General features: G+C 37.0%; 2 protein-coding genes, 1 long non-coding RNA gene and 1 other non-coding gene across 10 annotated transcripts; 3 read left to right on the forward strand and 1 right to left on the reverse strand.

Moving 5' to 3' along the window:
• The first annotated feature begins 37 nt into the window (after positions 1-37).
• On the forward strand, positions 38-4,499 carry LOC135629075 (uncharacterized). 2 transcript variants are annotated; one of them, XR_010493148.1, is made up of 4 exons: positions 38-174; positions 2,850-2,904; positions 3,652-4,013; positions 4,119-4,499. It is a non-coding gene; the product is annotated as an uncharacterized LOC135629075 (long non-coding RNA). The 2 variants fall into 2 exon arrangements; XR_010493147.1 differs by lacking the exon at positions 2,850-2,904 and having other exon boundaries at positions 52-174.
• A 1,258-nt stretch (positions 4,500-5,757) lies between these two features.
• LOC135583621 (uncharacterized) lies at positions 5,758-11,135 on the forward strand. Its single transcript, XM_065135691.1, has 3 exons — positions 5,758-6,101; positions 7,958-8,146; positions 10,713-11,135. The coding sequence occupies exons 1-3, from the start codon at positions 5,922-5,924 to the stop codon at positions 11,073-11,075; spliced, it is 732 nt and encodes a 243-aa protein (XP_064991763.1). The 5' UTR covers positions 5,758-5,921; the 3' UTR covers positions 11,076-11,135.
• Positions 11,136-12,274: 1,139 nt separating this feature from the next.
• On the forward strand, positions 12,275-12,356 carry TRNAS-UGA (transfer RNA serine (anticodon UGA)). The gene has a single exon. It is a non-coding gene; the product is annotated as a tRNA-Ser (tRNA).
• Positions 12,357-12,474: 118 nt separating this feature from the next.
• On the reverse strand, positions 12,475-17,135 carry LOC135628896 (uncharacterized). 6 transcript variants are annotated; one of them, XM_065135865.1, is made up of 10 exons: positions 16,978-17,119; positions 16,853-16,899; positions 16,658-16,781; positions 15,816-15,877; positions 15,480-15,716; positions 15,225-15,392; positions 15,027-15,076; positions 14,807-14,939; positions 14,558-14,595; positions 12,475-12,865 (listed from the first exon to the last, which is right to left on the reverse strand). In XM_065135865.1, exons 3-10 carry the CDS (start codon positions 16,731-16,733, stop codon positions 12,769-12,771), a joined length of 861 nt encoding a protein of 286 aa, XP_064991937.1. In that variant the 5' UTR covers positions 16,734-16,781; positions 16,853-16,899; positions 16,978-17,119; the 3' UTR covers positions 12,475-12,768. The 6 variants fall into 6 exon arrangements, with proteins under 6 accessions (XP_064991937.1, XP_064991931.1, XP_064991933.1 ...); XM_065135859.1 differs by having other exon boundaries at positions 16,665-16,781; positions 16,978-17,115; XM_065135861.1 differs by lacking the exon at positions 16,853-16,899 and having other exon boundaries at positions 16,665-16,781; positions 16,978-17,135.
• Positions 17,136-17,444: the final 309 nt, after the last annotated feature.

Raw genomic sequence — 17,444 nt, forward strand, 5'->3', positions numbered from 1 at the left:
TGGAAGGTTTTTGAACCGGCTTCGGTCGAATCGACACGTACTCTCCCGCGGACCGGTTACGTGGCGTTGTGTTCGCCACACGAACTCCCTCGTCTCGCTCTCCGCCCGCTCATTCTTCCTCCTCAGTTGCCGCCTTCCTCCGCCTCGGGGAAGGTCTCCGACGCGCTTCACACTGTAAGTCTCCGTCCTTCTCCCGTTCCTCCTCTCTGTCGCAAGGAAATAAGCCCTGATCGTTGTTTCGATTGCGTCAAAAATGTTCTTTTACCTCATCTAATTCCATACCTGGGTTTGGCTGTTCGAGAGTCGTTCTTCTTCTGTTGCGTTCTCTGGTATTGTAGCTTTTCATTTATCTGAAAACTGTGGATTTTAGTTAATGGTTTAGGAGCTGACATGGTACCGCTGTGGATTTTAGATATGTGTTGATTGTGAAAAGAGAGTTTTTTTCCTCTTTGAAGGCATACTAGTCTAATAATCTCTGATTTGAACTGGTTGAACGTATCAATGTATTTGGTTTTCACTTGATTGCTCGATTGGAATGATGAATAAAAAGCAAAGAGTGAAATTTTCGAGATTTCTTGTGCTTAATTCGTTACTTTCTGAACCGTGTTCTGATTATGATGTAAATCGAAGCCAAGAGTTGTGGCCTGAGAATAACGTTTATTTGCTGGTACAGGGTTTGGAGCCCAAGGCTGCCAATTTTGAACGTTCAATATAGATTTAGAATGCAACTGCAATCATATAAGATCGAATATGGATCTGATCGAGCAATATAAATTGTATCGGCATACCTTTAACAAATAACTCCAAGTGTAACTGCAAACCTAGAACATATGCCTTCTGTCCATTATGCCAGCTTTTTCTAAGCGAGAATAATTAAGATTTGCTTAGATGTAAGGTTGTTAAGATATCAGGGCTTGGTGCTAATTATATGTGAGTATCAATCACTACATGAAAAAAGATGAGAAAAGGTTTAAGTGTTTTAAGGGATCAATAGCTACTTGAGCAAGATTAGAGGGTATAGGAAAAAGAATATGGTTTAGAGTAGGAGATGAATTGCTTAGAAAAGTTCAGTGCTGGATTTGTGAGATGGGGCAGCAATAGAGGCTGGTTGGAGTGGAACTTTGAACATTGGTAGGTAACAAGAGGCTGCTGGTGAATTAGGAGCCCTATATGTGTGTCACTTTAGCTTTTTGTTGGAAAGCGAATGTATAATAGGATCTAGAAATAGTAAAGTTGCTTTGTGCAAACAGTTGAACCAACTATGGTTTGAACCAGTTCATGAGTTAATATAAACATTCAATAGAACTATCAGAGAAGTATCCGTTTGAATGCTCTAACCTGAGCCTTGTGAGAGAAAATTGTTTAATCCTAAATTTGGAGAAAAAATCTATATATAATTATTTTATTTTGATTTGGACAGGATCATTTTAAATAGTTGAGATGAACATTTTCCACTCCTAAGATGGAGTGGCCTTGTTGCTACTAATCTAGATACAAAATTAAATGATTGTCATCAAATTTTTTCCGAAGTTAATAACAATTGATAGTTCGTACAGTACATCATTTAGAAAATAGATTGCCTGGACATAATGGGTTTTGGAGTTGGGTTTAATTATTTCTTTGACTTATTTGTGCTGCAAAGAATAAAGTTGCTCTCTGTAGCTAAGGTTTCTTTTATTCTTCCTAGTCTCTTTAAGTCCAGGTGAACCTTGAATCTTTCCTGGTTGTATTAGCATTTAGTTAGGTTTTAAAGCAAATCTGTCTCTTGTTTATAATTCCAAGATGTTAGAAAGCAACCATCCTAGAATGGGTGATCTTGTTTTGGACCAGGTTGATCCAGCCAAGAAAACCCTGCTTTTTAAGGGATGATCCTCACAAAGTATTAACCAGGATTGGTCACACTCGTCTTGGAGCTCTAGAGGCTGATCCTAGCTACTTTGCTGATCCCAACCTATTCCAATGGATTTTGGTAGATTTAGCTGATTGTCAACCTTTTTTATCTTGAATTGTGCTTTAGGTCAAGTTACTATGGTTGGGAGAGATTTGATGATGCTTGCAGGCATAGGCTGTCTTAACATATAGAAACTGTTAAAATGACATGACCTTGCCTTAATGGTGGATGTGGCTGTTAACAGATCTATTTGGTGAAAGGTCCAACACTAAATACTTGTGTTAGATTTTAGAATGACTCTGCTTCAAAGCCACTAATCAAGATTCAACCCAGAACAGTTGTGCAGATATATGATGAAGCACCTATCCTTATAAATTGTAATGTCTTTAAATCTAAAGATGTGGCTGAGTTTTCAATAGTTCAAGGAGACAAAAAGAAACAAAGTAACTAAGGAGTCAGTATAAACATAATTTGTCATGATTTATGCATTATTATCTTTTAATACTTTGAGATGTGAAATTTTGTAAGATAAACTTATGAAAAATTGTGAGCATTAATAAGGACCACATAGATTCTCCATGCTCAATGCCCATCATCATAGATATCGATAAGTTTTTGACTCAAGTATATCTTGAACCTTTCTCAGTTAGGACCTTGCTAATTGGCTTCATAACAAAGTTTTGCTTTAGATGGAAACTTAATATAAATTTGAAGTTTTCATACATTATCATATTCAATTCACCATCATATGCATTTCAGAAGTTACTTTTTTTGTTAGTTAAGGTAGATACTTCAGATAATCCAAATGAATGTTCTTTTTATTTTTTCTAAGGAAAAACTTCATATATAAGTTGAACTTGAAGAGATTGGAAGAATGATTATAAATCTGCAATTGACGGTAATCTAAGAGCACGAGTGTCCAGCCACATTTTAAAATAAGATCTATCTTTTTTTGTAGGTTAGGTTAGTGCATGAAGGCGTATATAGTGTGTTGATGCCATCAACCATCAATAGTGAGTAACATGCACTTTCTTTAAATTGCTGTCATCATGTTGTTTTCTGTTGTGAGAATTGTGTATGCCACGAGTGTGAGAGAACTTCAACCAACAGTCATTATGTTTCATCTGTCAAGAGTTAGAAAAGATGAATTTACAATCAGCTGTCAACCTTGCGTTGGCTCTCTTTGTTGATTCCAAGATTTTGGTCAATACAAGTTTTATGTAAAATCTGGATGTCTATAAGAATCTAAAAGCCTGTTTACTGCTAAAAAAAATATACTTTTTAAGTTGAAAATTTAGCTTGTCCAGTTGGGCCCTATGGAGCAAGACTCCAAACTTTCTCAGGAGCTGGTTAGACTCCCAAAGAAGGGAAAGATGTGGATCAATATTGGTCTCAAAGACACAAGCCTACGAACTTATGAAAGAACTCGAAAGATATACCTTAATTGCATGAGCATTAGAAGTCTTTATTTTGCTTTAGCATCCAGTTAGAGGTTCTGTAACCACTGCCTTTGGAATACTGGATCTTGAATACCAAAATGTGACATTTATTCAATAAACCCTTGTCCTTGTGCATTACTATATAACAATCTGTTGAAAGTCATTTCAGAACAAATAGCAAATACTTAGCGTGAAACTTGTTTCTATCAATTTGAGGTTCGGGTAACTCTTTGTCTTGTGCTCTGAAAGGAATATTTGAAAGTTTAAGAGAATATAATATTATATTTAAAGGTAGGTTCTAATTGACTGTTTTCTTCCCAGGTTGGGCTAGTAGAGGTCGATGATGAACACGAAGAAGAGGTTGCTTCAGAGAGCACAAATTATGGCACTCACTTGTGTCTTGATATTTGATCACCAAGCCCAAAGTGCAGATGAAGCAGTCAGGATCTTTACGGAATTTTGGAGATCAGAAAGGCTGGAAGACTGAAACACCATCACTGACCTTTTGACTGGCTTACTTCCTCAAGGAAAACAGCTAACAGATGAACTTTTACCTCTCATGGTCCTCTTTTTCACCGGTATTGAACTGCAACTGCTAGTAATGGGATGGACAAATAACTCCTCCCTGTCAGATTGGTTCAAGGAGGATGATCTACAGCCTAGGTGTCCCCACCTAAGAAGAGGTTTGTAAAGCTTGTATTTTTCACCTTAAAAGTAGTCAAGTGTAGCTTTTCAGTAGTGGTAGTCTAGTTCAGGGGATCTGAGATCTATTCTTTATGTAATGCCAGCAAGACGCAGGCATTAATTGGTATCAAGGGCCGCTTCTTTGGTGGAAGAATGGTGCATGCTTCATTCTATGGTGAGGAAAGGTTTAGAAATAAAGAGCTGGCTTCAATGCATGGAGAAGTACCTGGTTACCCATGGGGAACATTATTAGGCGATGAGCGTCTCCATTGGGCTTTCTGGTAGATGATACGTCGGTAACAATTGTAGCTTGTCCATGGAGCTTAATGCAGTCGACCATGCATGTCTAAGTTTTGGTCCGAGCTATCAATTTGAGGTTCAGGTAACTCTTTGTAAAGCATTAAAGGATGTTCTTGGTGAGGATTGTAGACCTGGAAACGTGCTTACATGATCTGTTAATGGACATTGTTTGTTCCTTCTTCAAACTGCAAGCTATTGTCATCCTGGTTTGTTCTTATTTATCCTTATCAACATAAATTTGTTCCCTTTGGATGGTATGCAATTTTTAGGTTGCATGTTATCCATCAACTCATTAATTGCTGGATTAGGGGTTCTAATTTTTTTTTGATAAAAAATGATACTGTAATTTTTTTTATATGCTTGATTGCTCCATCAATCAAAGATGGTCTCTGCATTAAGTGAAGGTGTCCAAAAAATACAGATTGAATCTGACTCAGAGAAATTAGTTTACATACAAGAAGGAAAAAATATTTCTCCCTATAATATTGTCTTTTAAAGAATTTTATGTCATGTACAACTTTGTATGTGTATACATGATTAATTGAGCGATCATTATAAAAGAAAAAAAAATATTCTAATAAATAATTATGAATGTTATCATCATCATTTTTATGTGATATTATTTTAATTTTATTATATTAAACTCCATTTGTCCAATCAGGAATGTATCTCGGAATCGATCATAGTCCTTTCCTGAAGACCCTGTAAAACTATGTCGAAAACATGCTTAACATAGCTTTTGATTTAGATAATTTTATTTTGTCAAATCTAAAAAGAATCTAATTATCTTAGAACAATTTAGATCAAGTTAGAAAGATATGAAATGACAATATACTTGAGAGTTTTTATACTATGATATATGGTTGTAAATATTGTTAATTTGAGGCGATGATGTGAATTATTTAATTCTTATTACTCATATCGTAATTTGAGGCAATGACTTGGAATATCTCGGAGTCATTAATGATCTCTTCATCGATTCTTCTTTAGTATAATAATAAGGTATCAACACATATCATTAGGGTATGGATCATGAGTCATTAAGGTGTCAACCATAATATGCTCGGTGTCGACAACCTATCAAGTGTCTATCTCCTCTTATCAAATTTAATATAATTGATTATGTTAACTCATGACTCTAAATTAAGTATTACATGAATAATTCCTTAATTTTATAAGGATAAATATATAAAATTATATTAAATTACTAAGCACATTTCTCCATATGATTCCAACATTAAACTTGGTGGATGTCTACGTGTCTATAATTCAAAATTGAGTTGGCCGTTTGGAGATCCAAGATAACGTATCGTTATAAATAAAATAACTGTTTCGGGTGTTTGTCGTTATATCCGACATATGGCGGATTTGAGAATCCGTTACCATCCCCAAAAGAAGGCATCAAATCATGGTCATGTTGTTGGCGGACAAATTAGCCAATTACTCCTCTCTCTCTCTCTCTCTCTCTCTCTCTCTACTCTCTGTCTCCCGATATCCCTAAACCTCGTTCCTCGTGTTTCGAACGCCTTCTCCCCCTCGCTGGCCGATCCGATCGCTGCGACCGTCGCAAGTCCTTTTTGTTGGATTTGGATCGGAGGGCAAGGTCGATGGCGGCGGCAGCGATGGGCAAGATCGAGAGGGCCCATCGGATGTACCGCGAGGGGTGCCACGAGGTGGCGCTCGGGCTGTACACGGACGCCCTGGCGATGGCCAAGACCAAAGCCCAGAAGATCGCTCTCCACAGCAACCGGGCCGCCTGCTACCTGAAGCTGCATGACTTCAAGAAGGTCCCGCCATCTCTTATCTCTAGTTTTATTCTTCGTTTCTTTTTTCTCTTTGTTTTTGTTAGATGAAGTGGATTGCCATAATAGCTTGTACGTCTGCTAAATGTCTCGAGAGTTGGAGGAAAGAATATGTAAACTAGTAGTTACATGCAAATTAAGTGGTATAAGTGATATATATGCACGCAATCGAGTAATTGATTTCAAAGTTATTGAGTTTTGACATATAAATGATTCTTAGTTCGTAATCACGTCATATTTAAACGTTAAGCTTCTTATGATGCTAAGAAGTAATTATTAAAGACAAAATTAAGTTTTTTTATTGGGCTACCAATTGGAGGAGGAAATATGGTCTCCAATAAGACCCTTGTGTCAAGGTTTACACCAGTGCAGGAGGAGAAAAGAGCATCAAGAGAGTGATAAAGATATATTAATTGAAGATATATCTAGCTAATATAGATATTCAGGAGGGAGAAAAGTTGGTCACTATGATGAGGTTACTCCTTTATAATATCGATATCCCAAGAGCTTTAATAGGTATATAATATAAGTTAGGTTTGCTATTTTCATACTAGAATTATTATCATTGTCTTATGTATCTCTTGTAGAGGAAATTTTTGGGGTTCCATGATAAAATTCGAAGTAAAATAGCTCTCTAATAGGAGACCCATCCTATCATAATTATAATGATGGATAGAAATACTTAATACCTGAATTAGTAGTAAGAAACTTGGTAATTTATCTTTAATAGATACATGCCGCCACTGTTGCATGATTATAGATACAAGAGCTGAACTCCAGTATTCATATGAATGGGAAAAAGACAAAAAGGAAGTTATGGATACATTTTCAAGAGAAATGGTTGTTTACCTGATGTTTTTGGAAATTTGTTTGTAATTGTTGTGAGGTGGTAATAATCTATTAAAAGCATATCTAAAGAGTCCAACTCCTTCCAATTTTTTAACATTTTATCCAGCTACTTTGACAAATTTCAAGTGTTCGAAGTCGTTTCATTATGAAATGTGGTTTAATTATTTGTCCATGTCTTGTTATCATGAGTCAAGTTTAAGAAACCATCTGAGAAGCTACATAAAATGTTCAAGTTGGAATAAGATTTAGTTTCTTCGAATTTTGGAATTGGGTGTTTGACCACTCAGGACTTCTTGCTTGTATTGTTCCAAACTACAACGCAGTTTCCTCTTACTGTTCTCACATCCATGCTCGCATGACTCTCCATTGTGTAAAGTGCAAAATCTTTTGCTTTTACCAATGAGGGTTTTCATATTCTTTTAATTGGGGAAAAGAATCAATTTTTAACTTGACAGTAGAGCTGATATATGAAATATTTGATGACATCTACCTTTTGGCATGCAAATTATTATTGGATAGCTAATACCTTTTAGCCCTTTGTTCATGCCACTTCTTTTTTGTCTATATACTAGCCATTAATGATATGCATTCTTGAGCTCCTATATAAAAGGTAGAAGTTGAAGAGATATTTCTTCGACTTTATCCATATTGTCTTTTTTCTGTGTATGCATGTATATGTAGGAGGTCTTGATAACCTATAGGTATACAAAATCTTTTGAAGGCTTTATTTTGTCCTCAAATGAATCTGTTATCAATATCTATTCCAGTATCTAATGTAGATGCAGTATCGGCTAAACACTTACTTTCATTATTTGCTACATCAGGTAATCGTTTTTTTTTCGGTCACTTCTATATTGGTAAACAAAGGTGAACATTTAAGGATGCACAAACTTGAATTTGTTAGTCATGAACTAGTTGCATAAATATTATAGAAACATGTTCTGCCTGCCATCTTTTGCATTGAATTCACTTGAAAATGAAAATGATGATAGGCAGCAGAAGAATGTACGTCAGTCCTTGAGCTGGATCATCAACACACGGGAGCTTTGATGTTACGTGCACAAACATTAGTCACTCTTAAGGATTATCAATCAGCACTTTTTGATGTGAACAGATTGATGGAGCTGAATCCATTGTCAGATGTGTATAGAAATTTGCAAGCCCGGCTAAAAACACAATTGGTATGCTTCTTTGCTTTTTTCCCAGTAAAATCTCACTTTCTGATTTTACATGTCACTCACTTGGTGAGAGTTCATTTTATTTTGTTTTCTCTGACATGCTACACATGCTCTAGGGCAAGGTTCTTAATTTCATACCATATCGGCATTTCGAACTTTGCTCGATATAGTACAATAAGAGCGATACGCCAAGGTGTACCACTCGATATATATATATATATATATATATATATATATATGAAAATTAGTATAAAAAATAAGAAAAAGTGGGCATACATTGCCTCGGCGATGTCGCCTCCTTTTCTTCTCCTCGTCGCATCAGATGAGGAGAAGACCGTGTCTTCTCCTCATCTGTGGCATTCGGTGAAGACGTCGAAGGCCGCAGACATCTCCGAAGAACGTGGCGAAGGCCGTAGGCATCTTCGGCCTTTGGCAAAGAACACGGTGAAGAAGAAGCCGAGTCGCCGCCTCTCCATTGCCTTCTAGATCGGGATCGTCGAGGGAGGGCGGTGCCGAATTAGAAAGCGTCGAGGTTCTCCCGATTCTTCCTCTTCTTCTCCCTCTTTTTTGAGCGCCTTCTCCCTCTTCTCTCTTGATGCTTCTTCTTTCCTCGCCGCATCTAGGTCGTAGCTAGGCTGATACCGCCCGGTAGCGGGCGGCAACAGTCGAAATCGATCGTTACCGACCTGTTTTAGGTGGTAACAATTGAAATATCGACCGTTACCGCCCGATATAGGCCTGTATTGTCCTATATGGGGCTAGATCAATGGTACCGCCTGGTAGCAAGTGGTCCGCGTACTGATCTGCTAGCTGACTGGTACATACCACCCGGTACGGGCGGTATCATTCAAAATTAAAATCCTTGCTCTAGGTTTTATCATTTGTTTTCACCTAGCAATTGTCGCACCTCGGTTATAGCATTACTATCTGTGACATTGCCCCAAGAACAAAGATAAGTTTTATCATTTATGAATGATATGTATATGCTACTTCGGATGATAAAAAAGATCATTAAAGAACTAAACATGACTTCAATTGGCCATGCTTATAATTGAACTTGAAATGCAGTTAAAAGATGAATTCTAAAACTTACTCTTTATCAAATCCTATACATTGTTTTACCTTCTCTTGTTAGTCTTACACATTAGATCTTCAAATGGTTGCGAATTATTCTGACATCATGTTAAATTAGTTGATCAAAATTTTAGTGACCATGAAACTGATTTCTAGATTGATATTAATTTAAGAAGTAGTTGGCAAGGAAATGTTAACGGTTAACTAAGTATTTGTTAGCTAGTGCATCTGTTTTGTTAGCCAGCAAACCAATGATACTTTACATGGCTTTGAATTACCTTGATACATAATGTGGGGAGAGATTACTATGACCTTAAGCTATCCTGAATGCTAAATTCTTGATTTTTCTTTAAATATACCTTTGTCATCTCATCTATAATTGTCACTTTCTGGTCACTTTGTGTATTCCATATCAAGGATATAAATCTTGCTCCGACATTAGCTTCAGCAACCAGATTATTGTGGTACTAGTATACTGGATGGTGTTTGTTCAGGGTCACCCAAATGACAGTAAAAACTTGAATACCAACGGATACTGACTTATATAGTTCAATACCAGTCCTTGGTCTGACTGGTAAATACCGGTCCAGCCGATATTTGTAACCTTGGTTCACAAAGTGCTCTGTTTATGCAGTTTCGTTTTCAATAGTAACTGCAAGCAAGAGAACAAGAGAAATATCTGCAAAAGACATTCTACGAAGTGTATAAAAATGGATTCTCTGTAGATCAACCCAGTACCGGCATCGAAGCATATAGGTCGGCATAATTATTGTAGTATTCTTTTTTTTTTTAAATCAGGTGATACATGTTGATATACTACTCGATATATTGGTGTTTGTACTAGTCTGGTAGATTATTTGGACTGATATTAGAACTGTATTTAAATCCTTATTTAGCCTACCCTTTCATTAATAGTAAATATCCATTTAAAGTGCCAGTTGCACTTTAACTGGGTCCTGGATTTTGCAGACCATGTGACCCTGGTAAAATCAAGTGGCAGTTTAGCTTTCCATGCACGATCCTTGCCCACAACATTTCCATTACTTTTTTTCATAGGATCATCTACCATGTCATCTCCATTATTTTTGGCCGTAGAATCCTCCACCGTATCTCATCATTACTTTGTTCACCTAAGAAACATTGGTCCTCTAGCCACTGTCGCTCGACATGGATTTCTAATCGAACAGATAAAATGCTTTTGAAAGAGTTCAAGCGCTTGTTGTCTTACCTCAGTAGAATTTTTTTTGCCAGTTGCAAGTCATGTTAGATCAATGGAATGCCAAAATCATATGTATTCATGTGTCATGAATAATGAAGACAAAGCACAAGTGTTTCCTTGACATCAGGTCTTGACATATGACCGTGGATGTAAGATATACCATGTGTCCATTTATCGAAGGTTAAGAAAGAATGTTTATCAACAAGCAATATTTGTTTAAAGTTTTCATTTCCAATATTTATTTATTGTCCTTTATCTGTCTATCTATTGTTGAAGTCACTTGCTCCAATACCCGAGTCTGAGGAAGAAGCATCTTCTCTCGAAGAAAACGAAGAAGAAGCCCAACCAGAAGGAACAAGGACCCAATCAGAAGAGGAAAGAAGAGTTGACCCTGCTGATGAGAAACCTGAAGCACCTGTAACCCAACCTGCATACACCGAGGAGGCCTCTGCTAATACTTCTTCCAAACCACAGGGTTGGGAAGCAATTCCAAAACCAAAAGGGCATTCAGGGCTTGATTATTCACGATGGGACAGGGTCGAAGACGATTCAAGTGAAGAGGAAGAGGTTGACACAGAGGACCAGCAACCTCGGTATAAATTCCGTGTTCGAACTGTGGGTGTGAAGCCTGTAAAATGAATAAACACATTTATGATGTTCATATCAAGATAAATGGAAAGTTCTTGATCTTCTCATTCATAGCTTGTCTACTAGGAGTATTTGATACTCGTGCTAGCATGTTTACATCGTCCACTGGAGTCTTTAAAAGCAATGGAAGATGCCTAAGAAAAACACTCGCTAAGGTCACTGGAACTGATGATATTGATCCTCCACGGACTTCTTGTAAGGAAAGATGAGTTTTAGTGTTTCAGTTGTTTACTTTCAACTTGGATCGCAATTATTTTTTATCTATCCATGGACTTATAAGGCTTCTTTTCTTGCGAATGCAGGTCCTTCAATCGACCGTCGGGGCACATTCTCATTAAAGTTGTTCTTCGGCACAAACAGCATGCCGGCCACCTTGTCCTTACTCCCATCGATAGCCTTAGTTGGGGAGTTCTCTAAAAACCAACTAGATACTAGTCTCTTACTTCCATCAGTTCTCTTATGATGATAAACATATTCTCCTGTGTGAAGTTAAATTATGTCTTCTATTTCAAGTTTTGTATGTTATTAGAGATGGTAGTGTTAGGTGTGTAATGTAATTGCACGTATCAGTAAGATAGGTCAGTCCTTTCCTGTGAAGCTGATGCCGGCAAGGTGGGGTATCCAAAAGATCTATGTTGAAATAGTTTCAATGATTTTATATTCCAGTGAGATAACTCGAAGAGGGAGCACTCAACTCTTGTCCATGGCTGTTTTTTGTGTAAAGAAGAAAGATGACGGTGGAGAGAGAGAGAAAGAGTTATATTATGCTGTTTATATCAGTCAAATAAGTGTGACTTATCATGAATAAATCCTCCCTCTATTTTGAATTGATGTTGTTAGATTTGACAGCTAAAAAAAACTGGACACATGAAACCAGTCAAGTCATGAGCAGCTGATTAAGGTTTGCCGTCAGTGGTGTTAGGCTCAATTGACCATAAGAGCATAATCAGTCAACAATGATACGATGCCACCTAAGCATGTTGGGTCAACCAAGAGATTAATATGGTGCCACCAAAGCATACCCACCCAGCCATTGTTGCATCCAAAAGAAAATGTTTTCTACTGATAGTTATGTATCATTTTGCCTATAAAAGAAACTTCCTTTCAACTCTCCAGATTGACTTTCTGCCTACTAACTTAACCGCAGAATAAGTTTACTAGATAATTTCAGTTCTACCTCTTTCATAGCCGTCGATATGTCCGAGTGGTTAAGGAGACAGACTTGAAATCTGTTGGGCTTCGCCCGCGCAGGTTCGAACCCTGCTGTCGACGAATTTATTTTTTCGGGTTCAATCGACCAGCCATTTCCCAACCGTTACTATTACCATTTGTATTGCATCACATTTTGTTATGACCAATGGATACAGCGTCAAGATGAACAACAAATCCATGTCGTCAAATCCATCCATATAAAAGCAATACAAGCTGGCAAAACACCATTCTTAAATTTGACCTTCATCTGTAGCTAATAGTTCCTTCCACATGAATAACTTGAACTCTCAACGAGAATAACTTTGTGATTACACACGGAATCATTAAAGAAAATCATTATATGAAGGGAAAAAAAAGGCCCCCTTATTGTCATTGCTCCGGCGATAACCCAATTTTTGAGACGAAAGAATAAGAAATCAAATCGCCCTTGAAATCAGTGACAAGCAGCTCGGTCGATAAATTTCCCTTGAAATCAAATTGCTTTTATTCCAACGAGTTCCCGTAGCTTCTCACAGACAATAAATGTGATTGCAGTCTGGGGACCTAATCTCGCAAAGGTGGCAGATCCACTGAACAGAGAAGATAATTAGATCAACATGAGTTTTTTTTATTAAGTGTTATAGTGTTCTTCGAAAAGAAAAAGAATTCCCATATGTGGCGGCTACACTATACACTTTGGTTTAAAGCAAATGCAACAACTAAAATTTAGGGACACAACTCCACAAGAACATGGTGTTTTGTCAGTGTTACATGATACATAAATTGCATCACCACGAGCTCAATGCTAGTGCACGTATTTTATACGTAGGTGAAAAAAAACCCTCCGTTGTGTTTATATCACAATGAACACCGAGAGATCAAGTGGAAAACAGAGGTCTAGGGCACATGGGTCAGATAGCCGAACCATGTAAATTTGTACAGCTTAGAAGTTTGACAACTAGAACTCATGTTGGTTGCAATCAAGCTTCAAATATCTAGCGTGCATGTTGGATAGCCGACCCATGAGTTCACTGTCCTTTGCAAACAACGATGGATAACCTTAACTACTGGGTTTCAATCCTGTGCGAACCATAAAGTCTACAGTAAAACCACCAATGAACTAACAAAACAAATAAAAAATATATATATTTTTTCCAACTGAAATAAACTGCTGATATCAAAGAACATGACATCCTTGCTGCATGTCCCAATCATGGGCTAATCGGTACAAATTTAAGAAAAACCTGTCTTAAATGCTGAATTATGTAGTTCCTGCCAATTATCCACTTTGTATAGTCTCACTCTTGAATGCAACTAAAAAAAAAAGGGAAAAAAAAGACATAGAACATAGTTTATTGTGGATGGCTTGTTTGCTTACGCCTTTTTCCAGGCGGTCTTAAATTCAAATTTTTGGCAACTTCTGACCAGCTTATCGTAATGAGGCTCTTAACATTTGGGCATTATATCACATGTACCATCTGTGATTTTTAGAGATGCAAACAAATCTAGTAACTATTCGCTGACACGATATTTAGCAAAAATACAGAATTTGTAGGGAACTTAAAATGTAGAATAAAAGCTTCGGATAGATGATTAGAAAGAGAAGAACAGGGAAAGGGTAACAGGGAAAAACAACTGGAATATACAGAATTATAAATATAAAACTCTCACCCGGAAAATTAAGTACCTTAAGTTCTTACCATTTATGTTGTTTGAAGCACTATCAACATTCAATCAATAGGAAACAATTTCTACTGATAAAGGTCTTTCATTATCTTTCTATAAAATTCTGTCATTGTTGCTTCTCTCTGTAATATTTTATTGTATAAAGTACCATTATTATCAGTCAAAATTCTAACCTTATCAGTTCATGTGGGTTTTTTCCTCTCATATTCTAGACCAAATACACTGAGATGTCATCATAATTGAGAAGATCGTTAGTAAGGTCGAGATTGTACAGGGATGATACTAATGGTAAAAGACAAAAATTCATAAAAAAAAATAAGAGAAAAAAATTAAGAAAATATTTCTTATGGTAAAAGATTGTTTTATCTTCACATTGCATAAGATATCCATCTTTCCCAAAGAGAAAAAGAAAGACATGGTTTAGTTAGAAGGTATTCATGTGGCATGACCTTTTAGCCTCACAAAAGAGAACATGAGATTCCTTGAAAGATCACAGACAATTTGCAGCAAGGTTGGAAGAACAGAAAAGCATGATTAAATACAATAAAAATTCATATATAAAATTCTATATCTAGAAAGTAAGAAAAGATCCTTACCCTTTGTAAAGTGCTCCAAAGCCTTCTGTAAGCACTACCTGAAAACAGTACAATATCCCAACCAAAAGAAAAGTCAAACATGAAGATTTAGAAGTTAGAGAGCAGAACCACTTTGCTAAGAGATTTAGAAGTCTCTTATTAAGAAAATCAACTAGCTAGATCTGAAGCATGAGTGACTCTCCTTAACACTTCACATATTGCTAGTTGCATGGGTAAACATATTCTGCAATATGCAAGTTGGTGTGATACCTGGTAAGCACAATGGAATGCATTTCTATAATTTCTGACACCTCTTGCTTCTTGTTGTAACATTAGACGAGTTTTAATCATGTCCACTGGTGCAGTTACAAGAGTTCCAACCGTTCCAGCTATGCAACTTGAGCTTCATGCAGGCATCAAGTAAGTCGTTTGCGGAAGCACTAGAATTTATAGATCTTGACAACAAAAAACAATCAGGAATTCTTCATACATGAGATGTAAATGAAAGCCTTCTTCAAGAGGGGTCCACTTAAGCAAAACCTGAAACCAATAAGAAAATTTAGTCATTTAATGGCAAGAAAAGACCCTATATGGCATGGTAGGATTTAATATTACAGATACTAAGAATTTTTAGCAATAATAAGCTCCTGCCATAGTATATATCAATGCATCAAAAAAAGAATCAGACCTGTTTTGATTCATCATAAGTTGCAAGCTGTGATGCTGTCAGACAACTAGCTCTGGCCATTGCTGGGCCAACTCCTTTCCAAAGTGCTCGCACACCATCATCTGACACAATTTTGTACATTTCCCTGAAGGGTCCAGTTTGGGAGCTTGAGTTCATTTGTAACCTTACCTATACAAGTATATTAGTTGCAGTACATGAGGATCATAACAGAAGCTACATCAAGTTATGTATTGTAGCAATCTGAAATATTTCTACCTTTAGAACTTCTGTTGGATTAGTCACACCAGTTGCAATTGCACCAGAAAATGCCCCAGATGCAATTTTCACAAAGATATTAGTTGAACCAACTACGTGTTCACAAACATACTTGAAAGGTTCATATAAACCTAAACGAAGACCTCCATAAAGGAGAGACCTAGTCAACGCAGGTCCAAGCCCCAAATAGAGACTTCTAGCTCCTTCATTTTTTATCATTTGTGTGAAAATTGTTCCCTGCAGATTTCATATGTCTCATTCAGCAGCTATCTCTATGGTAAAAACAGAAAAATTCGACTTGCCTAAGAGATATGTCCAGAAGCAGCAAGAGGATACCATCCCAACCAAATGTCCTCTTTGGCCAGCAAGCTGCATTTGGAGTCTAACTTTGACGACATCTGCATTCAATTTCATAATACCCTATTAAGAAAGTTACTAACTCAGTAAGAGTAGAAATTATAATAGTCGCAGGCTAAACAATCCTGTTAATCACAATAAGAATATGAAAGGATCCTCATAAACCAGGTGATTATGGAAGTTTTATTAACTGTCATTTCAAATGAAAAATAATCAAGCATATTACAACTAGTCATGACATGAAAAATGCAACGACAACAAATAGGGAGACAATCATCTGCTGGTTACCATGAGGCCATTCAGAAGGATGCTAAGATCTTACCATGTATAAGACACCAAAAGTGGCAATTGATCTAAAAAAGATAATTCTTTTAAGCAACAAGTAAAATCAATGCTTGGAACCACTGGAACAAACCTAGTTGGTTGAGTACTGAAAAGTGTCTTCATGTAAAGTTTTCTCTAAGCATTAATTAAAATCAATGTTAAAAAGCCAAATGCAGTAAGCCTAGGTGATTAAACAATAATAAAGCAAGGTTTGTCCTAGAGCTGCAAACATAACGAGCCTCATTTTCCTTCATTCTTCTTTTTCCTGAAAGATCAAAGTTATAGGCATAACTTAAAGAAACAGCCTCAAGAACGTGAGTTGAAGAGAAACCGCGTTCATCACCCGTTTACAGCAGTTCCCAATTCGACTAGCAAGGGTTCCAAAAACTCCCTCGAGTATCCAATTCACAACAATGATACAAGAAGAAGAGAAGAAAGACATAGGAAAAGAAGGAAAATGGTACACACACACACACACACACACAAAAACACGAAACTGGGTACCCAAGGGATGGGTGACGGCGGTCGCGACAGCGACAGCCGCCCCGCTGGTCGTGAAGTGATAAGCGGCATACGGCAGCCGCAACTCGGATCCCTTCATCTTCTTCCCTCCCATCAGCGCTGCAAACATCCAAGACCACGATTCAGAAGCGCAGCTACAAGCAATTGACCAAAACAAACAAACGGATCACCATGAAACATAATCACAAGGGCCATCCGCGAGTTCTCCGATTTGGATCTGCGGAAGCAAATCGGAAGAACGAGCATGTGGGTCAGACCTTAGGACGAAGGATCCAAGAATTCTGGGTGGTATTACCTGGGGATGTTGCCGGCGTCGGAGGAGAGGGTGGGAACCGTACATCGCCCTTTCTCAGCCTCTGTTTCTTTCCCTCTTTTTCCAATTTAATAGGACAAAAATATAAGGGATACTTAAAAAACGGGAAAAAGATTCGCCATTCGGACAAGAGAGTTCGTTACGGCAGGTTTTGAATTTTATTTTGGGGTATTACATATTCATACTTCCAGTTTAAGGATAGCATATTTGCCCCCTCTAAATATTTAAATAAGACGTATGTGTATACTCTCAAATATTTACCGCTACTAATTTTTGTTAGCGACAAAATTAGAGAAACAATAAATGACTAAAATAACCTTTGATTATTCTCGCTGATTATTTGATTTTCGATCCTCTATTTAAATTTAAAGGAATACATATAAAAATATTAATTCAAGAGAGATATATATATAATATTTTTTAAAGGTAAAATGTAAGAGAGAAAGAGA

This window comes from Musa acuminata, chromosome BXJ3-1 (assembly GCF_036884655.1).
Source record: "Musa acuminata AAA Group cultivar baxijiao chromosome BXJ3-1, Cavendish_Baxijiao_AAA, whole genome shotgun sequence".
Taxonomy (NCBI): Eukaryota; Viridiplantae; Streptophyta; class Magnoliopsida; order Zingiberales; family Musaceae; genus Musa; species Musa acuminata.